The sequence below is a fragment of the Syngnathus typhle genome, linkage group LG1 (genome assembly GCF_033458585.1).
Source record: "Syngnathus typhle isolate RoL2023-S1 ecotype Sweden linkage group LG1, RoL_Styp_1.0, whole genome shotgun sequence".
Taxonomy (NCBI): domain Eukaryota; kingdom Metazoa; phylum Chordata; class Actinopteri; order Syngnathiformes; family Syngnathidae; genus Syngnathus; species Syngnathus typhle.
In genome coordinates this window covers 20597996-20624442 of record NC_083738.1, presented here as the reverse complement: position 1 = coordinate 20624442, position 26447 = coordinate 20597996, and the positions used below count along the sequence as shown (strand labels likewise).

General features: G+C 39.5%; 3 protein-coding genes and 1 long non-coding RNA gene across 5 annotated transcripts; 2 read left to right on the top strand and 2 right to left on the bottom strand.

Annotated features, from left to right (window-relative positions):
• Positions 1-32: 32 nt before the first annotated feature.
• On the bottom strand, positions 33-5940 carry srp72 (signal recognition particle 72). The gene is made up of 19 exons (XM_061275516.1): positions 5824-5940; positions 5248-5368; positions 4956-5076; positions 3998-4141; positions 3822-3933; positions 3659-3690; positions 3313-3437; positions 3149-3206; positions 2933-3064; positions 2718-2846; positions 2570-2642; positions 2440-2504; positions 2230-2325; positions 2027-2130; positions 1400-1477; positions 1164-1301; positions 829-866; positions 598-757; positions 33-442 (listed from the first exon to the last, which is right to left on the bottom strand). The coding sequence occupies exons 1-19, from the start codon at positions 5921-5923 to the stop codon at positions 271-273; spliced, it is 1998 nt and encodes a 665-aa protein (XP_061131500.1). The 5' UTR covers positions 5924-5940; the 3' UTR covers positions 33-270.
• A 55-nt stretch (positions 5941-5995) lies between these two features.
• leprotl1 (leptin receptor overlapping transcript like 1) lies at positions 5996-9901 on the top strand. 2 transcript variants are annotated; one of them, XM_061275556.1, is made up of 4 exons: positions 5996-6162; positions 8024-8099; positions 8459-8645; positions 8733-9901. In XM_061275556.1, exons 2-4 carry the CDS (start codon positions 8062-8064, stop codon positions 8847-8849), a joined length of 342 nt encoding a protein of 113 aa, XP_061131540.1. In that variant the 5' UTR covers positions 5996-6162; positions 8024-8061; the 3' UTR covers positions 8850-9901. The 2 variants fall into 2 exon arrangements, with proteins under 2 accessions (XP_061131540.1, XP_061131529.1); XM_061275545.1 differs by lacking the exon at positions 5996-6162 and adding an exon at positions 6460-6618.
• A 1051-nt stretch (positions 9902-10952) lies between these two features.
• On the top strand, positions 10953-20203 carry LOC133152031 (uncharacterized). The gene is made up of 8 exons (XM_061275530.1): positions 10953-11233; positions 11373-11530; positions 12433-12692; positions 12856-12943; positions 14266-14378; positions 14617-14766; positions 15578-15644; positions 19999-20203. Exons 1-7 carry the CDS (start codon positions 11143-11145, stop codon positions 15606-15608), a joined length of 891 nt encoding a protein of 296 aa, XP_061131514.1. The 5' UTR covers positions 10953-11142; the 3' UTR covers positions 15609-15644; positions 19999-20203.
• A 1331-nt stretch (positions 20204-21534) lies between these two features.
• LOC133152038 (uncharacterized) lies at positions 21535-26189 on the bottom strand. The gene is made up of 3 exons (XR_009714040.1): positions 26006-26189; positions 23392-23463; positions 21535-22849 (listed from the first exon to the last, which is right to left on the bottom strand). It is a non-coding gene; the product is annotated as an uncharacterized LOC133152038 (long non-coding RNA).
• Between the last annotated feature and the right edge of the window lie 258 nt (positions 26190-26447).

Here is a 26447-nt window from a genome sequence, read left to right as displayed (position 1 = left end):
GTGACATAGTCCAAAACATGAGCCGAGGGAAGTTCATTTTGTACTTTTTAATTCAATTGAACAGTTTGTCTTGTAAAGGTCACAAGACCAGAACAGAATGAATGCTCATGAAGACATCCACTCTCATTTCAGAAGAACTGCCTTTGAGTCCATTTTGTGCCGTTTCCTGTACGGTAAAAGTAAGACAAAGCAGAGGGAAAATGGAGGGGAAAAAAACAGGACCCAAAATGAAGGGGCAAAAATCTTTTTGAATGTTCCTTTCTTCCGAAGCTACCAGCCTCCTTTGCCACCCTTTTTCTTCTTCTGCGGTGCCTTCTTGCGTATGGCTCCGGACGACGCAGGTTTCTGCTGTCGCGGAGGGACCGCGTTAGTGGAGGCCGAGCCGGACGCCGAACCTGGTCGAGGGGACGTCGGTGGGCTGCTTGCGGTCTTGCTGGCATCCCTGTCACAGGGGGAGGAAGAGAAAATGGACACAATTTTAAGCTTTCTGGCTCTGAACAATACCGCAACAGATTTTAAAATAAATGAAGGCAGAGGGTTTGGTTTGACATTTTTTTGTTACGAAACGCTGCTTTGATCAACATTTCAATTACTCACAGGTCTGACGAGGCCCCTGCCGTGGCCCCCTGCGTGCCCTTTCCGATCTGCTCCTTCTTCTTCCCTTTCTTTTTGCCTCGGTAGTATGAGCGTTCCCTCATGGGTAGCCATCTCTCAGGGTCCGGGGTGGCTTTGGGGTCACAATTCTTCGGAAGTTTACCTGGAGGGAGGAAAAAGAGGAGGGGACTTAGGCCCAAACGGTTGTTAGATTTATCAGTGAGTAAAACGTACCTTTTTTTTTCTTCTTCTTCTTTTTGATATCTCCGTTTCTGGCAAAAGATAAATGTAAATTATGAATTAAATGTTATTTGTGTTGCTAATTGTCTCATGACACTTTACATATGGGGAGGATCACTAATTTGCTTTTTTTTTTTTATCTGACAATCTTCAAGCTATTCACCAAAAACGTCATTCCATAACATCAAGAAATCCCACAAGATGGCACCAAAGCCTTCTTTGGGGGGAAAAAAAAATCACAGGGTGACTGTTACAAAACTTTTTATGTCAGGGAGGAGGACAAATTGAATAAAATAAAGCCTGTTAGAGAGAAAGGAATAAATTATTACCCTTCTTCTTTAGGAAGATTTTCTCCCACAACTTTGGCTGCCTTCTTCCGGACGTATGTGGCTCCGTGCGAGTTCTCCAGCTCATCAACATCTACTTTGAAAGACATGGTGTCAGCTGAAGGGAGGTGCTTGCTTAGGCTGGAGGGGAACGCTGAGGAAATTGCAACAGTTTTCAAATGCTGACAACTAAGACATGCTTGCTAAACTGAAAGACCCAATTTGCTGTTAAAGGATACGATTTGGCTTTGTCTGTGTCCACAAGAGAGTAGGCGGAGATGAGCTGCGCCAGCGTGTGAATATCCTTTGGGTTTTGCCTGTTTGATGAAATAGGTTTATTAACACAAGTAACCAAAGATCAAATTTAACCATTAAAATAAGAAGAAAAAATCCCAAACATTTTGTACTCACCAGTTTGGTCATAAAATGGTGATAGGAAAATAAAAACTATACATGCATAGCCTTTGACAAGTTGCACTTGCTCAGTGGCGCCATCTAGTCAGGAAGTGGTGTATTATATTGGAACACATTTGTTTCTGGTGGCAGTTTTCCAGAAGTGGTGGTAATTAATTTGAAAGGAAGCAGATTTGTGGCCCATTTAGACATCACAGTTAAGGTTATAAAACAAACAGTTTGATCTCTGTTTTACCAGCATAGACATTTCTGCCAAAATAACAACTGCAAATGTAATGCGTTTTTAGTGAGTTAGGCATTTGGCATTGTTCAGTTACACAATATAATTGGATTTTAGAGTTCCACATTTGTACATAGGATTAAAGATTCAGGTATAGATCTTGTTTGTCACGTCTAAAACATGGTAACCCCCCCCCCCCCCCAACCCACACGTGCACACGGAGTAAACTCACTTCCATAGCTGCTCCAGATCACTAATGGCTTCCTTTTTCCGCCCGTACTTCAGTTTGAAATTGGCAGCTTCTCGCACCAGAGCCAGGTGAGCCGCGGCTCCTGGCTGGGTAGTGACAGGTGAGGAAACATGAAATATTACATTACCTTAAATTACCTTGCTTTTACACGACCGAGGAATTAAAACAGGCGACAAGAAACAAACCTGTTCCGACTGATAGTGCTGAATAGCTTGTCTAAAAACGTCAATGGCACCATCAATGTCTTCTTCGTGCGAGTACATGGACACCAGAGCAGACACCTGAGACGTCAACAACGCCGTTTGGTTTAGGCAAATATTTTGTCAACTAACTCAATCAAGCCCATCACTGTTAGAAAGCAGAAGTGACAATGCTGTCCATCAATGCACACTCACCATGCCTGCTTTATGCTTGAACTCTTCAATGGACCTTAGAACATCACAGCCTTTTGTGACATGACCTGAAGAGAAAAACAAAACCCCATCATACACTGAAACAAACCGACTTAAAAATAAATATTCATACCTTGAACTAAATGGAGCTGTGCCATCGTCAGTTTGATGCTCGAAGCGCTCTCCGGATGCTTATCTGAAAATTGCTGAAGATGGAACAAAAAATAAAATAAAAAAATAACTGCACAGGTGTCATAAATGGCTGTTACGAGCTGTCCTACCTGGAGCAACTCGATGGCTTTGCTGTACTGCTTCTCCCTGCACAGTTGAGCCACCTGGATCAGGACAGGTCGCGGGTGACCCGGGTTCTGAGACTGAAGACTGGAGGACAGCTTTCTGCACTGGTCTGCCTGTTGAACAACAGACATAACAAAAAATAGTAAATGTTAAATACAAACAAAGCATTAACATCTAATTGGGATTACTCTCAACTCACCTGGTTAGTGTACATGGCCAGCAAAGCTTTGTTGAATTCGATGGCCCGTAGCTGATTTTTGGCCAGCTTATGTTCCACCCCTTCAGCGTTTGTCAGCTTCACCTTCTTCTTGGAGTCAAAAACGTTTTGGTCCTGCGGAGGAATGCTTTAATTAGTGGAGTTATGCCTTTATCATCATTATCATCATCATTCCTACACAAGCTTGCCATTGCCCACCTTGTTTATTGTAATGATGTTGTTGGCAGTCACAGCCAGCAGGCCCACATCTGAAGGCCTGAAACAAGCAACGATTTATGTAAAATGAATAAATAAAACGAGTCCACACACGCACGCACATAAGCTTCTACTTCTGATTGAAAATGACAGAAAGTTCCTCTCACTTGAGCTTGATGACCTGATTGTTGAGCTGGAGCGCCTCGTCCGTTCGACCTTGCAACTGCATCACGTAAGCCATCTGAGAATGGATGACGGCCAGCTCCGACTCTATGTCCTCTTCGGTTATGTCCTGCAGAAGATGTCACAATTATGGGGAAAAAGAGAAGGGGGGGGCAAAGCAGATGATAAATAATTTGAATGTCGCAAAATTTGATCAATAACGTTGTCAAAATCCTTTACAGTTAGATAATTTTATGAATTAAGACAACCCAAATTCCAGGACATTGAATTTCTACACCATGACAAGTAACGCTGGCTCTACAGGTACAGCAGATGTACAGACAAACTTACTGAATCGTCAGCCATTGACAGCCGGCAAAGGTCTGAAACACATGAAAATAAAAAACATTGTATATAAATCATGATCCATTTTTTTGCCTCAGTTGCAAAAAGGTTGGCCAAAATATTGGATAAGAACTGAAACAGTTGGACTGCGAACGGGACTACGTCTGACCTTCAGCTTGTTGAAGCTTTTTATAGGCTGCAGTCAGCTGACCCTGGCCAATCAGCATGCAGGCGGCATTGTAGCACAGCTCGTACGTCGATTGGGGAAGGCCTAAATCTTCCTGCCAAGCGAAACACCAAAAATGAACAAAGTTGAGTATCTGGGTTCATTAAGGTGATGCTTACCACCGGCCCCTTCTCCCACTGGCTCATGGCGGCCATAACAGCCCCAAGGTTGGTCTTGCGCTCCTCTTCATACTCGTCCTGAGAGTTCCTGATCAGATCCGTGTAGACAGACTTGCACTCATCATAGCGCTCCAGTCTGTACAACTGCACAAAGGGAGAAACAAAACACAAAAATGTTTGTTTCCTTTACAGTAAAACTAAATAGCACCTGCATGTTCAGCACAATGACCTGACTCATTATAGGTAAATACAACTATTGGTGTCTTCAGCTGGTGATTATCTTTACTTTACCTCACCTTTATTATATAGTAGGGGAGTTCTTGTTACACATCTATGATAGTTAAGGCCATCCAAATAAATTTGAAATTTTTTGCCGTATAGTTCATAAAGGTTTTAAGGTGGTCCCATTTTAAGATCTTTACAATTTCTTGGACTAACAACAACAGTTGAAAATACTGTGCAGTATTCTAACAATTTCATTCTTTGCTTTAATTATTGTCACGGCCATTAGAGATGAACATCAAATTTAGCATTCTAAAAACCAGTTTGATCAGAATTACATCAACCAAGAAGTAACTGGGGCAGCATGGTGCCATACTGGTTAGCACGTCGGCCTCACAGTTAGGTGGGTGTGAGTTCAATTCCACCCTCCCTGTGTGGGGTTTGCATGTTCTCCCCGTGCCCACATGTGTTTTCTCTGGGCACTCCGGTTTCCTCCCCCATCCCCAAAACATGCTTGGTAGGCCAATTGAGCACTCCAAATTGCCCCTAGGTGTGAGTGCGGATGATTGTTTTGTCTCTGTGCCCTGTGATTGGCTGGCAACCGATTCAGGGTGTCCCCCCGCCTACTGCTGGGACACGTGGTATCGAAGATGGATGGAAGTGAAGAAGTAACTGGGAATGTTGTACACCTCTATTCAAATCAGATGGGTACATTCTTTCTTTCGGCACATCTCACCACTTGACCGTAGAGCTCCTTTAGCTTGTCCGTCTGCTCGGGAGCACTTTCGATGGTCTTCAGCGAGCTCTCTACTCTGTTCAGCCGGTACTCGCAATATGCTTTCTCGAACACAAGCTCACTGGGAGAATAAAAGAAGCACCAAAGGGGATGTTTCAAAAGCAAGGGTAGATTTATACTGCATTGTACAATTAATAATCAGGCTTTGTCAAAAAGTGGAGAAAGATAGGACATCAGAGTGCTGCGTAAACACACAGATGAGATACAGTCTTCCTATGTAATCATGATTTACCTTCCGAGGACCTTGTTGTGTATGTTCATGAAATTTAAAGCCTCCTTAAAGGTGCCATTCTGGATAAGGCACACAATTTTACAGTGAAGGGCCGTGACATCCTCCCTGTTTTCTTGCAAAACTGTGACAAGAGGAGGAGGACAAAGAAGCACACACCTTACAAAAGACAATCAAACCTATTTATTAGAACGCGAGCAACATTTACATTAGGCTTTGCCTTATAAATGGCACAAATAAACCAAGATGAACCCACTGTGAGGAAATGGACACGTCACAAATTGCGGGAAGGCGGTGCAGAATACACCACAACATCGCATAATACACGTGTATTACCTATGTAACAACTATATTATTAAATATTATATGGAAATACATCAGAGAGAAAAAGCAAAGGCGAACAAAAAGTGACATTTTGCTAACTAAGGGCCTAGAGACTAGCCACATGCTAACAGCTGTCTTGGGTAGTTAACCATAGCTTAGCCACGATGCACCGCTGACAGAAGTAACAAGTTAGCGCAGGTGCAAAACACAGAAGTCGACAACATGTCCGGCTTCACTATCGGCAAGGACACCTACTTTTTGTTAGAGCTTTCAAGGCTCTCGTGTAGTCCCCGTTCTGTCCGCAGCGGTTCACTTCTGTCCACAGTGACGCCGTGGACGGGCCCCCGCTCGCCATCTTTGCTGAGTGGAGTACTGGGCGACAGTCGGAAGTACAAACGTGTACATCCGGATTAACATCAAACGAGTTGACACTATCGATCAAACGCTATCTAGTTTCATATTAAATATGTTATAATTTCTCTAATTTTTTTCTGGTTCTCCAAAGCGTCGTTACAGAGTTTTTATGATGAATATACCAGCAGGGTCCTCGGTTTACGAAGTTCCATTGCTACGCAGTCGACGTAACACGAATATGTAAGTAAACCATATGTTTCCGAATTCCGTTAAGACTTTTAAACATAATTAAGGTTTTATTTAATAATGTGATTTTGTTGTGCTTTTTTCTTTCAAACGACCGCTTTGCTATGTTCGCGTACACTGGTTAAAAGTGGGTCAACATTTTTCAATCAAAGCAACAAGCTGTCTCTATTCAGTTGCAGACGTTAATGGCACACTTTCACATCCCTTGACAAAGGCCATTATCACTTATTTGACCTATTAATAAAATAAACAGACCTACCATGATTTTTTTAGAGCCATCGCACAAACTATCTAATTCCGACATTCGTGCGAGTCTTTGAAAGCATCTCGATCGACATCGAAATGTTCCCGGTTCCGACGCAGTCCTCAGCGGATGCGAGGGAGCTATTGTGATCTGGCTTGGCTGTTGTGTGACGTTCCTTTGTCCAGTGGAGATGGCGGGGATTAAAGGTGCAACTAAATGACGTTATTATACATGACATAACTACAAATGAACACTAAGAAAAATAAAACGGCTTCCGCTGCGTTAGCTTGACGCAATCCTTACGCACGCGTTTGGCGTTTTTCAGGCTAGCTAATGGAAAAGTATAGCCACAAGGCCGACCGTAGTCTTTATAGCATTAGCTCAACATATAACACACCATGTGCGTGAATGCAGTCTCTTTTCGTGTCATGAATCGGCTTGTGCATTATAACTTTTGACAGCATGATCTCATATGACGTTGTCAGGTTTTTTTTTTGGGGGGGGGGGGGACCAATACTATGTTATAGCATCGCTCATAGGCTAAGGCTAACCAAAGCGAAAGTTGGGCGATTACGCGCTACTAATCATGTAAAAGATAAATAGGGCGTTTTACGTGTTAAAATGTCTTGGTAGCCTTGTTTGCGTTACTATTGACAAAAAGCTAATGAGTCACATGGTATGTATCTTGGGGCTTTGCCCATTGTTGTAATTGGTAGTGTGTGTGTGCGTGTGTGCGTGTGTGAGGGGTGGGGGGGTCATAACGTAGTTTTAAGACCCAGTTATTGATCATTTAAAGTTCTCTATAGAAAGCACTGTTAAAAACATTTACTGTTACGCCAATAAAATACATGACCATAGGTAATACTGTCACAGCGCATAGTTTTGACATGGAGGCAATTCCAACATTTTCTTAACAATAATATGTTCTGAGCACCCCGCCCAGTCAAAACATGATAATCTGAGTTTGAGTGTGTTTGCGACTGTCACATGACCAAACCCAGCAAACGGGTGAGCTCCTTGGCACCGCAATGTCATTTTCAGTCACAAGGAAGTGAGCACAATGTATTAAGTTTGCTGTTTGGTTTGCCACATGTTTAACATCAGAAAATATAGGTAAAACAGAAAATTATGTATACAAACTACAAATTAGGTTGATATGTACCAGAATCAATCATTGCTTTATTTTTCCAAAAGAGAGTGATGTCTGATACAACTTTTTTAAGACCAATAACCACGACACGTCTTTGCTCTTGGAGTACTCACCGCTACAGAGTACCAAGAGTACTTTTGATGTGCGAAGTTTAAATTCCATTACACACAATGACAACAAAGATATTCCTCTCTGAAGCATATGATGATTATTCACCAAAATGTCAAAGTACTAATGCATAACTAACCAAGTACCGCTGAAGAAGATTTAATATCAGATTTTCCCTCGTCCTAAGTCTCAGTGGCTGGCCTTCACTTAAAATATGTCTATAGTATTGGTACAAATACTGATACTTGGGTGTCGGCCCAAGTTATTTCATCAAGTATTCCATGTCCCTCACAAATACAACTTAATTACTTACTTCTAGTTGTCTCTAATCAATTGTCCTTGCTGTCTTCTAGCTCTAATTGCGCTGTCTTTCGGAGGGGCCATCGGCCTCATGTTCCTCATGCTGGGATGTGCCCTCCCCGTCTATGAGTAAGGAAGCTGTAATGTTTTTTGAAAATATGTTTGATACTATTAAGTTAATGGAGCTTACTGTTGAAATTTTAGGCAATGAAAAAAAAATTGAATTAGGGCCTTCAGCTTGTCTAGTTATGGTTCACGTTCCAAGTAATAGTTACTTGAATCAAATATACATCTATGCTGTTCTCCTCTTTATCGTAAGTAGCCCTTTGGGCCCACTCCAAAAATAAATGATTTGCTCAAATTGAACAGACAACACAATACATTTTTTTTTTAATGATGTATGAGATGGAATCCCCCTTGAGTTGTCGTGTGTCTCTGGTCGCAACAACACATCAGCTGTTGCAATGCACCTCTCTTTCTGCGCGCAGCAAATACTGGCCACTCTTCCTCCTCTTCTTCTACATCCTCTCGCCCCTCCCATACTGCATCTCGCGGCGGGTCGTAGACGACACCGACTCGGCCAGCAACGCCTGCAAGGAGTTGGCTATATTCCTCACGACCGGCATCGTCATCTCAGCTTTTGGCCTGCCCATCGTCTTTGCGCGAGCTGAAGTCGTAAGTCACCACAATTGTGCAAATGTTGAAAGTCGCCACCAAACGCGGCCTTTAGCGTTACGACGGAATGGCTGCTTACGTTTGCAGATCGCTTGGGGGGCGTGCGCGCTCGTCTCGACGGGCAATATCGTCATCTTTGCAACCATCATGGGCTTCTTCCTCGTCTTCGGATCCAATGATGACTTCAGCTGGCAGCAGTGGTAAACCGACATAACGAAGGAGGGTCTGAACCGTTTTTATTATAGTTAATGTTATTATCATCTTTATTATATTATTATCATCATTGTTATTATTATTATTATTAGAATCATGATTGATGGTCTTCTTATTTGATCTTTGTTGTTATTATTATTTATAGTAGAGTCTCTCTGAAGCCGTGCAATAGCTTTTGTTTTTCTCTGGCCTGCTTAACAGAAAACTGACATAAAGTGGGTTTATTTGTTCCGCTTATTTTGGGGAATTTCTGTCCATTATCTTCCATTACTAATGTCGTGATATTTGATTGTTTGGAGCCAAACTGACATGGAGAACAGCTTGCAATTCTTTGAAAACTATAAAAACATCAACTGAAAGTCTCAGAAGGCCTCCATGTCAAATCAATTTTGTTATTTTGAGTGCATTTAATCCAGTCCACAAAGTGGCGCTCAGTAATATCCTTCTTTGCTGGTTTGCCAACTGCTAACCTACGTTCAACAGTCTACATACCGAGAGGCAGGGGTGGGAATCACAGAATGTCTTGCAAAATGATATTGTAATATTATGCCTACAACAACTTACACAATAATCAATATACACTATTGGTTGCATCAACTTTTATCTTAACTTGAACTCGTGTGGTATTATTAGTTCTTAAGACTCCTGAGACTCCCTGCATGGAAATATTCATTCCGCATCGAGAATGTAGATGACTGGCGCTAATTGTACCGTTTTGCACTTGATGTGTTGGCAGATACCCCAGAGAACATAACGGGCTGCATAACAGGCAATTACTTGTATGGAGACGGAACGATAAGATATTGATATTTTGTCCCATCCCTGCCTGGACTTGTTGTGTTGGCAGATACCCCAGAGAACATAACAGGCGGTTGATTACTTGTATGGATACAGAACGATAAGATACTGATATTTTGTCCCATCCCTGCTTTTATAGGCTTTTAATTGAAAATGTGGTGCCATATCACGTGAGGTTGTTTTGTTGCTCATGATGAAAAGACAATAAAAAATCTTTTTCAGTCATCTCACTGACATCCATCCAATCCTATGATGCATTTTTTTTCTTTATGTTATCCTGACATCACTTCAGTGAAGGCATTGATTGTACAAAGCACTGGAATGAAGGCAGCTCTGAAAAACTACTGACATCATTTGTGTGTTTTCTTCTGTAATGCTTTTAAGTCAGTGACGAAACATACCTGCTGATGATGTTTTAAAAGAAAAAACAAAAACAAACAAACCTAAAAGTGAGTGAAAGAGAACACTGAGAATTTCTTGTTAAATCTGTCCGACATGTTCTGACCTAGTGTGTTGCGCAGTTGACGTTTGCGCGTCTCTCTCCTTGGCAGTTTGCTCCCACACAGGCAGTTGTGTCATCTTCATTTTATTTTGTTGAATAGAACGTGTTCAATGGCAGTATGGCGGGTTTATGTTTTCAAATAAATACAATTTTGGGACATTCTCTTTGAGCCATGCAGTCATTTAAGTTGATTTGACATGATCTCCGTAGCTTGTGTTATAATTATATTATTTATATATATTTGTTTTTTGGGGGGAGTGCAGGGGCGGCGTTTGACAGTTTTTTAATTAAAAATTCTATGTATATATGAATAATAAAACACGACAAAGTACATACTTAAAATCATTGCCTAATAATGTGTGATTGATTGAAATGATATATTTTTCAAAAGTGCGGCATGATGGGGCACTGGTCAGCACGTCCGCCTCACGGTTCGGAGGGTAGGGGTTTCATTTCACCTCACTTTCAATTTGGGATTAATCTCTCTAAATGAATGCAGTCAATGTTGTTTGCATTTTTCACTATTTAAAGCACAATTGACTTTTCTTCAAGTGTAGTAGATGCCATTGTTTCCTTACCTAAGTGAACATCAGAATCAGGATGTGTTATTACCTGCCATCTGTTTTTGCCTCAGGTGTGGATTTGAATTTTATGCTTTTTATAATGGAATTGAGCTCACTGTAAAGACTATATTTGACGCCACATGTCTCGACCTATAATAAATTTGCAGAACACCTTAGATATCATTAGTCACTTCTTAAGTATGTTCTGAAATGAATAAATAAATAAAGCAATGGGCCTAAACACGTCTCGCCTCGCCTCAACACCTCACCCAGATTAACACTGGTGTGCCCTCAGTCGACATGCTCTCGTGCTGCTTTAAGATTTTATTAGACGAGGTCTGATATGTGTTGACCTCACAGGGTAATTTCAACTGTAGAATCATGGGAAGGTGGCGACAGAAGTAAACCAAAAAGACGGGCCATGAGGAGGTTTTTCCGGGCGCAGAGGGATGAAGACTTTGGTCGGATCCATTACCTGACAGCCAAGTGTACGCATTTGGCTCGAGACAAAGGTAAGCAGATATTTGTGTGCCTGTAAATGTTAAATGAGGTTTTAAGTGGGGCATTGTTTAAGTGTGAATATGCGAACATGATTTTAATGTTTAAATCTAACAATTAACTCGGGTTAAGGATGATTTCATGTGGTTGCAGCTGTGTTAGACAGGGAGGTCCTGTTGTCCAGGGAAAGGGAAAAGAAGCTGCAAGGAGACTTTCAAGCTGTGGCTGCTCAACTTTTCAACCTGGAGAAGACCAATGTGGAGCTGAGGAGGACACAGGACCGGCTTCTTAGCACCATCCACCAGCAGCAGGTGCAGTCCGCGTTCTTAAAATAGGCTAAATTTACATACACAGGACCAAGTTGTCAGTGTAGGGATAATTTTGCCATAAAGAATTATTTATTGGTCACTGAAATATTAAGGCAAGGTCCAATATTATTGGTTATTACTTAATCAGTAAATCAGTGATTAGAATTTTAGTAGAATGCTGACCAATATATTTATTGGTTTTAATATTTTAAATGTTTTTAATGTCGCTGGTTTAAACCAGCTTTAATGGTTAGCTTTGAAAACATGCTGATTTGGCACCACGCAGAATTAAAAATCATTGAGTTTTATTGTTTCCCTACTAGAAAAACCCATGTTTTTGGTTTAACAAAAAGATACAATGGAACTAGTATGGGACCGAGGACAGAGCCTTGGGGTACGAATAATGGTTATCAAAAAAGCACCCCGTAACGCAATTGCTATCGTCATACCAGAATGAGTGCCATGAAGCATTAACGGTGTGTAAATGCAAATGTTTGGCAATAAAAAATCTAGTTTTTCGTGCATAGTACACATTCCACAGAATATGATTGTTTCATCTGATTTCAATGAGTTCATTTGTAATATTCAGATCATTTTTGTCTTGTTCTGAAGTAGAAAGGAGCTGTTTTATGAAACCCGTTTCCAATTTGGCACTTTAGGAGTTCTTATAAACAATTCAGTTTGACAGGAATTTGGGCCGGCACGATTGACTCACTCGTTTAGGCTTGCCTCGAACTCTTTGACCTCGAGGCGTGTTCTCAACAAGCTCATTTTGAAATTGTGCGACATCGAGGTATTGAGACTCTAAAACGTGTATCTGCTGTATCCATCTGTTTATCAATCATATCCATCATCAGTCTGCCCAATTGTCCATCTTCTAATTTAACCTGACGTCTTGTATATAGGAGTTGGTGGAGTTGCTCCAGCAGCGTGTGATCATCCTGGCAGGGGAGAGCGAGCGCGACACACAGCTGCTGCGTCAAATGTGCTCGGAGCTGCTGTGCCTGCAAAGCTCCGAGATGTGGTTGGAGGGCCTGGTGGAAGAGCTGCAGGCCGAAGCCCAGATGCAACGCAGCAGGGAGGCCGACAGCCTTCGGGCGGAGCTGCACACCGAGGCCCACTGTGGTGACGCAGTAAAGGAGGGCCTTCGTGCGGAGCTGCAAATGTAAACTATTATTGTGGTTGCAGTTTCTGCACTGCATTATACTGCGAGCAGTTTCTAATATTTCCCCCCTGTAATGCGGTTATCGTATTATTAGAAACAGATCAAATGAAAGAATGTGAATACTGTATGTACTAATGGGTTCTTCATGTCTTGACGCCAACAGTAAGACGGAGGAGTTGGAGAAGCTTCGTGATGCCAACAAGATGCTGACGGAGGAGTTGATGGATTTGCGTTTTGTTCATGAGGAACAGGTGAGCAATAATAACTGTTGTAATAATCAATAAATAATGACTTTTAAATTACCTATCATTTAAAGGCAGAATCTTGGGTGTCGCATTTTGTAGGCATACAGACTATTGTCCATAATATGAATTTAATGACCAATCCAGAATAAAGCGTTTCCATCATGTCAATGCAAAATAAAGCGCTCAAATAATAAATTTGCTTGACTTTGCTAACCATGATTAGCGTAATGAAAGCATACTTTGGAGATTTGTTGTTATCATCAGATAAATTCAATAATAAACAAAATACAAATATGTGATACATGCATTTGACCCTCTATATTATGGGCCTATAATTAAAAAAATATGCATTATTTATGTTTTGAAGGCAAAATGTATCATTTTTCCTCTCATGTATATATAATGATAAAACATGTTATGTGCTCAATTTAGCACAATAATTAAAAAAAAAAAAAAATATATATATATATACCGTATTTTCCGGCCTATAAGGCGCACCGGACTATAAGGCGCACCTTCAATGAATGGCCCATTTTAAAACTTTATCCTTATATAAGGCGCACCGGACTATAAGGCGCACCATTAATGCATCATGTCAGATTTTTAACCCAAATCAAATCATTCTCCATTTTATCTTTTTTATTTCAACTTCAGACGGAACAAATTACTTTATAATCATAAAATAATGATCCATAGTCTTTTTGAGTCATGATTCATAGTCTTCAGCGGGCCACTTATGATTGATTTCATGACACAATACTTCGGGCCAGTTTGAATTTAGGAATTTGGTCCATATATAAGGCGCACCGGACTATAAGGCGCACTGTTGGTTTTTGAGAAAATTTTAGGTTTTTAGGTGCGCCTTATAGGGCGGAAAATACGGTGTATATATATATATACATTTAAAATAATTATTTGACGAGATCATCTGTATTGCCTCTTTTGTCCAGTAGGTGTCAGGTTTGCTCAACGCTACTGCCCTTGTCTTCACAGACAAGCGGAACTCGAGGTTTAAAGTCGGTTGTTTGTCAAACATTTAGTTCCTCCAGGAATGATGAAACGCTACATTAACAATCGGAGAACTCATGAAATATTCCTCCCCATCAAGATATTCTTCTTCATCTATCTTTTTAAATTCACATTTGACTTGAACAACTCTCCAACCCAGTCAATCAAACCACAAACGCTCCGAAATCCACAATTACCTTTCATTGTGTATCCACAAGTCAAAGTCACGCGCCTAAATAAGCCTAGTGTGAATTATGGGTTACTTTCTGGTTATTCCTGCAGATATTAGTCATATAATAATGAATGACGTCGTTTGCAAGGTGAGAGCTTTGCGAGGGGAGAATGACAGTGGTTCGAGGAAGCTCCAGGAAACACTGCAGCAGTTTGAAAGGCTGTGTCAGCAACAGCGCTACTGGATGGTGTGCGTCAAAAGGTGGGACATAGTCTGAGGTCAAATGTCAAATGTTGACAGTTTGGACACAGTTCCAACTTGGAACTTCCAAGTACTACATTGTTAAAGTGTAATTTTGGATTTAGATTAACTGGTAGGTTTGGTGTCAAAATGAGACAATAGCTGGGTTACATTCAGAGAAACGTTTTAGTGACACAGCTGGGTGAAATGTGATAATAATGATGAAAACACTGCCTGAAAGTTGTAATTTGTATCTCAGCTTTAAAAACAGCTTTTTGGAGGAGAGAGAAGGTCTGCTTCAGAAGGTTCGCACTTTGGAAAGTTCGGCGAAACAGTTCAAGACGTCATGCGATCATGTTTCCCAGCAAACGCAACGCTGCCACCTACAGTATGACAGCTGCTGTAACAGGTTAGCAGGAAAATGCAATCGACTCTTATTTGCACTATTCTACTGTAATTGTTCAAACATGACAACAGTCAGTCACGTGCTGTAGCACTTTATTAGTGTGAAGGCGAAGGTGAATGTTATTCTATACCATTTACTTTATTATTATTATTATTAGTGTGAAGGCAAAGGCAAAATTTCGCCCACTCATTTCTAATGGTACATTTCTCATACACATCATTCCCGTTGGAAATTCACATCATTCAGCACATTCAAATGACTTTGGGGAGGATTTTCAACATTCCCAGAATTGCCACGTTTTTCACCCTAAAATTGGCCGTACAATTTCATTTCTCCCTTTTAATTTCTACATTTTCTTAACCGATTCAATCCCTTCCAACTTTAAACTGTTCATCTTATGCCTAGCTATTCCAAAACTTTCCACGATTAAAAAAAATCACATTTTCACTTCTAGAATTCACGCAAAATTCCACAACATTTTTTTCCTTTCTAATTTCTACATTTTTTCAGCTGATTCAACCCGTTCCAATTTTTAACTGTTCATCCTATTCCAAAACTTCCCACCTACTTAATTTTAAAATTCACGCCAAATTGTACAAAATGTTATTAGTCCCTTCTAATTATTTGACCAATTGAACCTGTTCCAACTTTAAACATCATTCTGTAGCATTCCCCAAATATTTATTCAACTTGTCCGCCTTCACACGCAATTTCTCCAGAAATTGCAAAAATCTAGTTGACTAATGTGAGACAAAAACCATTTCTAAAATGGTCTCACTTCTAAAATGAATAAAATTACTAATTTTCTCCACAGATGCGATCTGTCGTCATGGGACACTGATTAGGAGATGAAGATCAACAATGAGGAGTGTCCACAACAGGTATCTAAAAGCTGAAATTTACTGCATCTTTGGTTAATTCAGAATTTTATGAGTCAGCCTACAATGGAAAAATCGTTCGAGTTGAGGGAAAACTTTTAACAATTATAATATGCCTTTTTTTTCCCTACAACCATGCCCGTCGTTATTCTTGGACATTCTAAGACTGAAGACCAGTAGCAAAAAAAAAAAAAAAAAAACATAACATAAAACAATGCTGTTTTCTTGGACAACTAAGATTGAAGATCAGTAGCCAAAAAAAAAAAACTCAAAAAATAACATAAAACTGCTGTGTTGACCCAAATGAATGATGATTGTCTTTTGGAAGACTTTTAACAACTTTAAAAGGATTTTTACTTGGACAATCATTTCGATTTGTACTTTTTTCCAGACGCATATAAAAACATGGTGGACTATCCAAAGACAGAAATGTTCAAGTATTTAGACAGTCTATTCTAGGACAATTAATACCAAAGACCAGAAACAAACCCCAAAACCTGAGCTGCATTTACTCACATGGAAGATGATTGTCTTTTGGAAGACTTTTACAATCGTTAAATGACTTAAACTTGGAAAATCCAAACACGGCCGTTGTTTAGACATGGGAAAAAAAAACATTCAAAAACACGGCAAAAAACCCAAAGAGAGAAATGTTCCAAAATATTAAAAGAAAAAGTCTTCAAAGACAACAGACCGGTGGGGAATGTCTGGGTTTTGGTTGCGGGAATGAAATAGAAGAAAACAGAGCTAATATTCCGAGATGGCGTATTTCCTAACCTAAAAGTCTTTTTCGATACTTTGTGGCCACTGGAATCACTTCACAGCTTTTATGCTAATCATGGTTTAGCATTAAACGAGCAGTGGTGGTAAGTAACAAAGTATATAAAGATATAGATATATACACGCAAACCCAATGAAATGGGGCGCCGGTCCCATCTCTCTTGCTGTTTTTATTTTGTCTCACGGCACGGCTACGTATATTTATGAAGAAACAACTCTCTGAAGTCCAAACTGTCTTGAGTTCATGACGCAACCATGCAAGCGCTACTTGATGATTTCGTTGAAATGTCAGTGGTGGGGAAGTAACTCTGGAGTAAAACAAGGATGATACGTAAAAGACGCTCAATGCATTCAATGCTTCTGGAGGAGTACAAATATCTGATTTCAAATGTCAGGAGTCATTGGGAACAATATACTCCAATACAGATACCTTTTGTACTTCACCACATCTATAGTGGAATGTTCCTTTTGGTTCCCCCTACTGTTATGATGCAATTAACTTCCATTAGTTGTAAACATAAATAGACAGCAGTGATAAATGTGCATTTGATCAGCGACAAACATGGAGTCAGAAGCGAAAGAAGGCCAAGCCAAATGCTAATAGAACGCATCTGTGTTATATCATCATGTCTGGAAATAAACATTTTCTTATTACTTTAGTATACACACACGGCACACAACTGTGAACTGGAATGTTAGCACTGACGCTAATGCTATAAAACAAGAGTGCTAGAGTAGGTGATCCGAGGTCACGTCGCATCAGACTTAGTATATTGCAAGCCAAGTTATGGTTTTTCAAAATGTTATCTTAAGGTCGCATTACGACACCACGTTCCTTTAAAGGTCGATACGTAAATAAAGACGAGGAGTCTAGGAGGACTTTGGATTATTTTCTTTTTTTCCGGGACCATCCTTTAACTACAAAGGGGCTTTTTGGAGACGTCTGGAACGCGACGACGTGCAATTCTCAAGGGTGAAGTTGAAATTTAAAACACAGAGACATTCATCAAAGGCTGTCGGCGGTCTCGGGGATTTGTTGCGCAGCCGAGGCCCTAGAGTCCAATCGGGTCCTTTAATTTAGTTGAATGTGGCGCAAAAACTCATTGGAGGCATTCACAGTCGGACAACAATTTAAAAAGCAGGTTTTTTTTTTTCTTTTGAGCTAATTTTATGGCTAAATAAGAAGGCATTTTGGTTGACATGATAACATCCAAGACTGTTAGTCATCCGATTTTGATTTTGGGGCATTGGAGTCACATCAGCTTCATGTGGCGTAAATCCCAAAGCCTCTTTCCAAGGCAGCAGCGATGACTAATGGACAAGCACTGGCTGCTGATTTGCTTCCGTGCTCCATTTCTCCACACCTCTTTCACTGGCTCTGCTTTGCATTTGCTCAGGATAATTTCAGATTGAGTGCAGATGATTTTTTTTTTTTTTTTGAGATAGAGTGAAAGACAATCTTGCTGGAGGAACAGGGGGCACTGGAGGGAAAATGTTAGGATGTGAGAAAGGATGGCTCATCGGAAGTTCAATTTTGTTCAAGATAATCTTGCTGGAGGAAAAGGGACCACTGGAGGGAAAATGTTAGGATGTGAGAATGTGATGGTGAGGATGTAAGATGAGTTCATCGGAAGTTCAACGCAATCTATTCCATGATGATTTTCTTTTTTAAATCTGTCATTGGAAATCAAATAAATCACTTTGGGGTTGTTTGAGGCTTTAGTTTGCTGGGAGAGATCATCAGGTACGCTGCAGGAAATTATCCAATTTCAGGTCAATTGATAAAAAAATGACTACCCACTTCAAATTATTTTTGCATCTTTTTATTCCAATGACGTAATTTGCAAATCTACCTGTTGCTATTCATCAGAGGTGTCAAATCCCGGTCCAGAAAGTAGCAACCCAAACACAGTTTTACTTCAGCTACAAGTGTTTTGTACCAAACAAGGAGCCCGTTTACCAGCCATTGATTAGAAGCACTTGCAGCTAACACCAAACTGGGGCTGGTTTGCTACTTTGAACCTGACAACAGTTTTGTGTGCAAATAAACACGTTCACATTTCATCTGTTTTTGTAAATTGGGACAAATCCTTATTTTAATGTTAATTTTTATTGAGAGTGTTGTTTTGAGAATTTTTACCAAATTAAATATGTGACATGTCTTGATAAAGGTTGGCTAGCACTGGGTGGTCACATTCTATACAGCCGTATAATATAGTTATATCATGGGGTGTAATGGTCCTGGGAAAAAAAAGCAATAAAATGTAACACCTGTTTTCTGAGTTTGGTCATGTATGGGATTTAAACTCGCAAGGTCGCTTGGAACATATTGTAAAGAACATTTTAGACTTTACGTCCCCTTAAAAACATAGTACAATATATATAAAAATAATTATGTCTTAGCTATAGTTATTTTTTTTTTAAATTTACATTAGGACATATTGGTGACTATAGGGAACACGTTAGCTCGTATCTCCCCTAACCCTAAACTCCCCGACTTGAACATCTTCTGTCTGTCTGCAGTCTCGCATTCAGGTGCTTACATGCTAAAGAGTTGTAACCCCGCTTCTGAGCGCAACCTCGACCCTACTGTGAACTTGCGAGTGGGATTTATGCCTGCTCCATCATTTAGACTTCATGAAGTTTTCGCCACATTAAAGTCATCGCTGACATCATAGCTGACATCAGTAAATCTCAGTGATGTTTACCGACTAGAGAGTGTAAGTAATTACCTCTGGGTTGGGGGATTTGTTTTCTTGGTGTGTTTTTTTTTTTTTTTTTTTGCTTTAAGGTCTGTCTGACATTGTGGAAATTTTTGCTTGATAAGACGGTCTCTTAGTTTGGCCAGACGCTTGATGCTGCTACTCATCTGATGCCAAGAATGGCTTAGGCAGACAGAGCAATCCAGATTGCGACGATGTTGACTCCAGCGGTGGTGTTGATTGATGATTCATGAGTAGTTACCGATACCAAGCACCAATACCACAAGTACTTCTGATACAAAGAAATTCCCCACCATAAAACAATGCCATACAATTCTAAAATAAAGCGTACCTCAATATAGCAGTCTTCCTTAAAATATTAGGAAATGAATGGCAATCTTTTTTGACCTTTTAATTTCTTGATCAGTATATAAAACAAATTATTTACCAAATATTTCATCCTCCACTGTTGTGGTTTTTAAACTCATGTCCGCTACTGAAAGTTGTTACAAACCAGAACTTTTCCTGCTATAAAGTTGTTTGGAAGCCAGTATTGATCAGTGATTCCAGGTTGTGAAATACACTATTTTCCTAACCCGGTCACACACCGGACTTTTTCCGTCTGCTTCACTGGTTATTTATTGAAACGTTGCACGTAAAGCAAAAATATGTTTTGCTGGAATCCTAAATGAGGAAGCTGTTTGCTTTTTATGGGTACGTAAATTTGTGAGAAGAGGCCGCTTCGGCGCGTCTTCCCAGCGCCTGCTGGCACATATCTGATGCACGCATGTTTCTTATTCTGAGTTCCCGTCACGCGCATATTTTCTGTTTATTGTTTTTGATCTTCCTCCCTCAGTTTATTTTTTTGCCCTCAGGCGGGGAGTACTATCCATCAGATACCAAAAACCTCCTTGAAGATTAAAAAGTCTGCAGCCGGGATGTGCAAACCACAGTGTGGAATACAGTGGAAGCGAAAGGTGAACAAAAGTGCTGGTTTGGAGTTTACTCACAGTTTTGTGGTAAAAAGCATCCTCAAAATTCAAATAAAATGATCATATTATGGCATTAGCAAATCAACAAGCGTGTTTTGATTTGGCTTATAAATGTACTAAATAGAGCCCATTTTAAACTGATGGACATATTGAAGTGTCTGAAGCCACTAGTTTTGCTTGGTTTGATTTAATGCTGCAGTGTTTAATTTCTTTCTCCAAATCAAAGAGAAAATATGCAGAAATTTATAAAGAGAATATCATATAGAAAAAATATACGAGTATGTCAATGTCGATGAAGACATTTTTTTTGTCTATGCTGAAAATAATTTCATACTTTTCTGAAATGATTAAAAATAATAGATGTTTTTTTTTTTTTTAAGTAGATGAATGAAGTTCTATTTTTGGGTAAGAAAAAAGTCCTACTACTATGAGAACAATGGCACAAATCTTTTAGAATAAAATTCTGTTGAGAGAAGAATATCAAATCTAAAAAATAATGATATAATGGCTGTTAATAATAGTTTACTAGTTTAATTATAGTTCTTTTCTCAAGAAAAAAATATAATGGAAGTAATGACATATATTTTCTGTCACCTTTTGATCGTGTCTACGAAACACATAACTGACGTGAAGGCCCATTTGTGGTTGACCATTCATGAGTTAACTAAACTGCAAAGTTAACGTCGTTGTAGGTTTAGTCAGGGCTATACTTGCCAGATGTGGTAGAAATCAGATTGATATCAGATTCTTAAAATTGGCAACCTAATTGTGACCCTAGTCCCACGCTTTCCTGAATGCACTCATCATCTAAAGACCTTGCCATCTGTCGTAGCACAATGCTGTGCACATGGATGTGCGTGAACCCTAACTGGCTCAGCCCATGGGTAACGGTGGGGGCCCCCCAGACATGCGCTCGGATGGTCGTGTGAGCAGGTGATGCGCGGTGTGGAGGTCGTTCCAGTTTTTAAACTGGAAAAGTCTGTTACTGTCATACGGGGGCCAACGTCAGCCGCCGGCCTGCGGGACAGATGTGTTCCACGTGGAGCGTTCCCGTCTACGGACTGTTTACACTGGCTGCTTAAGATGAGCTCATAGCAGTATTCCAGTGAAAGTATGATTAGTATTCTCAGTAGTTGTTCCCAGGGTAGTTTTTCTAATTCACACAGACTAGCGGCTAATCCTTAAGAAGGAAAATAATTTCAAATGGAAGACTATTCCTTTGCTGTTTTTCTTTAACTGTATGGTGATGCTATGACAAAAAGAGACATGAAATTGATCTTAAAGTCAAAGTCAGCTTTAATAAGACACAGGTACGGTTAACACCACCTATTTGCGGTTTACTTTTGACAAATTTGCTTCTTTCTTCTGCGGAGGTTATTCTCAGCTATTTGTGTAATCCCTGCACATTTTTGGGGACCCTTCTGTAATTCTCCAAGATGGCACAAGATGGCTCCAAAGTCATGACTAACAGGTTAGTTGGCTAATTGGTGTAAAGGACTTAATTATGTTGGAGTGACACGTCTTGGCTGTTCTTAGATATTTTGCATGTCTGAAAGGAGCTAAGTTTAGAATGTTTAGAATTTCTGGGTCTTTTTTTGGAAAATCAAATCTCTTTTATTTTTTACCATCAATGCTAAAAGCTCAAGATATGATTTGAATGCTTTAGATCACATATTTATGTCTATTCAATTCATATATACTGTCCACATAAGCAAAACAATGTGGCCAAATTATGTTTAAAACAGCAAATTGGTAATAGAAAGACATTCATTAGCATTCCTGCTAACAACTCAAGTATGCGTAAAATACCCCACGATAAGGACACTTTTACAAGTCATTATGTTTTCAATTCACTGCTTTACTTCATTTTAAATGCAATGACAGTTAAAAATGATATTTAGAGCAGTGTCTCCCACAATTTTATTAGCCAAAGCACATACTTTACATTCATAAAATTCAGTAAACACCATCAAACAAAAACACTTGCATCATGATGATATCATCTCAATTTACTCATTCTTGAAAATACAGGTCTGTGAAGTTAAGCTATTAAGCTATTAGGCTATTATTCTGTTATTTAAATGGCAGCAGCTGTATCTACAGGTCAATTGTACCTTTTCCCATCAAGTGGAAGAGCATTTAACTATTCTTTTGATCGCGTTTCGTCATAAATAGATCTAGATTGATACATTATTATTAGTAGACAAATATGTTTTTGGACCAATCTAGTGAAATTGGAAAACAGTAGTTGGGAATCACTGACTTCTAGCATTGCCTGTACAGTTAAGAATATTTTTCTGATGCATTTCAATGAGGAATAGCTGGGTCGATTGCAGACTTTAATGATGCAGTACTTGTCAACTTATTTCATGTGTAGTCAAATACAAAGTGTACTAGGTTGTGAACAGTCTCTCCACTGTTTTATTTGTGTGTGTGCATGCGTGCGTGCGTGTGCATGCAAAAACATCTGCAATCTATTTTCTCTCAGAACTGAAATGGCTGTTGGGTGCCAGGGCACGACTGTTTCCGGCCCCATTGCCCCCACCTCCATTTAGATTTTCCTTTTCTTGAGACAGATTGGTCACACTTTGTCACTTTAAAAACAGCCGAGGACATGTAAGGGACACTGAGTGGTCTTCATGTTTTGACTGAAGGACAACTGAAGACTTATCCATTGAGGACTTCATCACGAGCTTCATTTCCATTCATCAATGGCACGAGATGTATACTACACCTAATGGTGAAATTGATCAATGTAGCCCTTTTATATAGAGCAAGTAATTATATTATTTTTATTATTTTTTATTTTTTTTTAAATGGTCAATGACACATCCTAGACATCCCTAAATTCCTGGTATGGAGCACACACACATATTTAAACTGATTTAAATGAACATTACATTATTATTTACCATTTTATTGAGTTATTTATTAAATTTCTAAATATTACACCAAATGAAGTTAAAACAAAGTTGAAAATCAATATTCAAACAATACTGTACATCTAAATGTATGCATTAAACATCTGGTTGTCCCATTGGTATATGTGCCGTGCTTTGTTACAGCTCCAAATGTTATTAAATGCTCTATATAAATAAAGTTGTATTGTATTGTATTGTATTGTATTGTATTGTATTGTATTGTATTGTATTGTATTGTATTGTATTGTATTGTATTGTATTGTATTGTATTGTATTGTATAATTAGAATGAAAAAGGTGGACTTTTTTTAAATAAGTGGGGGGAAAAAATGATTGAGGAGAATTTGCTGTTGTACCTCAATTGGCCTCTTAATGTCGCTGTTGCACCACGATTTGGCCCCCAAAACTGAGCGCCATCTTGGTATGCTCTGAAAGACACAGAGACCAAATGTGTGTTCAATTAGCAGCCTAGTCAACACCATTGTCTCAATTGGAATGTCGGTCCGGTTTTAAGATAAGAGTCTTCCTTCTTTTATCTCACACTTGGAATCCCACTCAAGAAAGCAAAGACATAACGACAACAGCTTCACTTTCTTTTGTCGCTCTTTGAATGGATGGCAACTTTTTTACATCGTGTTTTTCTTTCCATCCTTTTGTGCTAACACAACAAAACCTAACAATAAAAGCAAAACAGATGGACAGTTTATTTCTAAAACAGCAGAGAACACAAATGTAGATCCTGTTTAATTGCTAATTGTGGCGAATTCACAGTTAAGTGCATCCAGAGGCGAACACGCAGGAACCCGTTTAATGAACGCTAACAGCAAATAACAATACCAATACAATTTGAAGGAAAAGCAAAACAGATGACCAGTGTAAGAGTAAATAAAGCAGAAGGCGGATTACTAACTTTGGCCAATTTACTGCTAACACACGTCTAAAGGCGAACATATTAGATTAAAGTGAGAGTAGCAGTAGCTAATGATTAAAACTCCCCCAAAGTAATGCCCTTTAAGATGGGAAAGGATCACATGATTATTTCCATCATTTTATAGCTATGTTCAAGCTCGAATGTTCAATTGCTCTTTCACCTTTGCTAATGCTTTACGGTAATGTACATCCAGCAGCGAATACGCTGTTAGCTCGCGGCAAACTTGGGCTAATAGTGGCGAACGATATCAATATAGCAGAATACAATAGCCTAAACAAAACAAAAACAAACAAAAACTAAATTGATTATTTGTAAAACAGCAAAGAACACTACAGTCCTAACAAACTGCTAATGCAGGCCAGTACATGGCTATCACACACGTCGAGGCTAACACATGGCAGTACAAAGCAAATCTAGGCTAATTCACTGTTTACGCGCAGCTAACAGTGGCTAATAAAAATAAAAACAACACCATTTCTGTCTAAAACAGCAATCTGCTAACATTGCCCAACTTGCTGCTAACACACAACCAGAGGCGAACACGTGGTTGAAGCTAGAAGATGAATATAGTTAACCCCAAATCTAATTAATATAGGAACTATTTTTCCCTAATTATATACAAATTAACCAGGGTTTGGACAAAATTTTGTTCCATCTTATGGCATAATAGAAAGAGTACAAAAATACACCTGAAAGTTGCAAATACCGTCGCACCGGAGTATAAGTCGCACCAGCCATAAAATGCCCAAAAATGTGGGAAAAAACCCCATACATATGTATATAAGTCGCTCCTGAGTATAAGTCGCCCCCCCACCCAAACTATGAAAAAAAAACGCGACTTATAGTCCGAATATTACGGTAGGTAAATTCTGCAAATCGCTGAGGATAGTTTCAAGAGAAAAAAAATGCAATTTGGTGAATTTGTTTGCTTTGCTTTGGCTCATATCTTTTAGCGTTAAATCAGCAGCGCTTGCGTGTTCCCTCGCGTTTTCCTTCGTTATCAATGTGTTTGCAGTGTGTTAGCCATCTCTTAATGTGTGTTTACTCACTGTAGACTTCTGTTTGCTGTGTGTAATGTAATATATCTTCTTGACGGTGTGTGTCGACAATTTGTTAGCTTAAGCGATTTGTCCGCTTTCAATTTCTCTATTTGTGGTGTTTGCAGTGTTTTAGCCTTTGGATAGGTCCGAGTTGTGAAATGACCACAGCACTACGTCCTATTTTAGATGTAAATTAGGATTCTGTTTTGCTTCTATTATGAGTTTCGGTGTTTTTGCTGGCCACCGTTAGTTGTGCATTAGAGGTGCCTTAGCCTTGTTATTCCACCCACCTAAACCCCATGAGCCATTGTGTGAAATATGGGAGGCACTTCTGGTGGGCGAAACTGGGTTTTTATCTCTACGGGAGTAGACTCCATTTTCTACGACAGTTACAGACTTGAACATTTCAATCTCCCTTCCGCCAAATCTCGCGGGCTCGGAGGATGACAACAATCGGAACTCTGTTGATTAAGACGTGAGGAATTTGAAAAGATCTGAGCTGTATTTATACCTTCACATTATAAAGTTAGTCGCGTGTAGTTAAAAGAGGGTGGACATTTAGCGAAGAAGACGTAATAATTGTTTGCAGACAAATAACATGGTAACCACATGACGGCGACGCTTCTTGTAAACAAATCTCACATCAGTTGATGTCATACAGCTGCAATCATTCTTCAAAATTTCCGTGAAAATATCTGCGTATGTCAACTTCAAACGCCCGCGGCACACATTAGAACTATTGGCTTCAATATTTTGAAATTTATGAGCAAAATGTCTTCCTCGACACTCAGCAGATACCGTCCATACAATTCAAAATATTGTGCCAATCCTAATCATTTTCTTCAACAAATAGTAGTCCCCCACACATTTAAACAATAGCGATTGTAATGAAAGCATTCATTTCTGTTTAGACCTAATTTAGCCATCTATTTAGCTTGCATTAAAAAAATGATTATTTTAGTCATTTTTAGCCTCAGTTTGCTGAGTGCCATTGCTTACCTGGAAGATAGTACTGTATTCCTCAAACTATTGTGTCACACAAGTGCGCAAACACGCACACACACACACATGCACACACACACAAACACACACACTAACACACACTCCCACACACAACACACACATACACACGGTAGGCTCCTGCAGTGTGGGGTTGAGGTCATGTTCTTTGTGCATCTTATAAACCTTTGCTCCAACTTTGGCATGGCACTATGACACAATAAAACAAAATCCCTCCAGCAAATCCCCCCCACAGCATTTTTTTTTTTTTTTTGTCTCCAAAGTCATTTCCAGGCTTTTCCAAAAAACACTCCCATCTTGCCTCGGCTCATCCAAAAGTATGTTTTTAATAAAACTCAAACATGGTGCGTGGCACACACAGGGCGGCCGCTATGGCGAGGAATATGTTTGCAATTAAAGAAATATTAATGTGCTGGTGAGT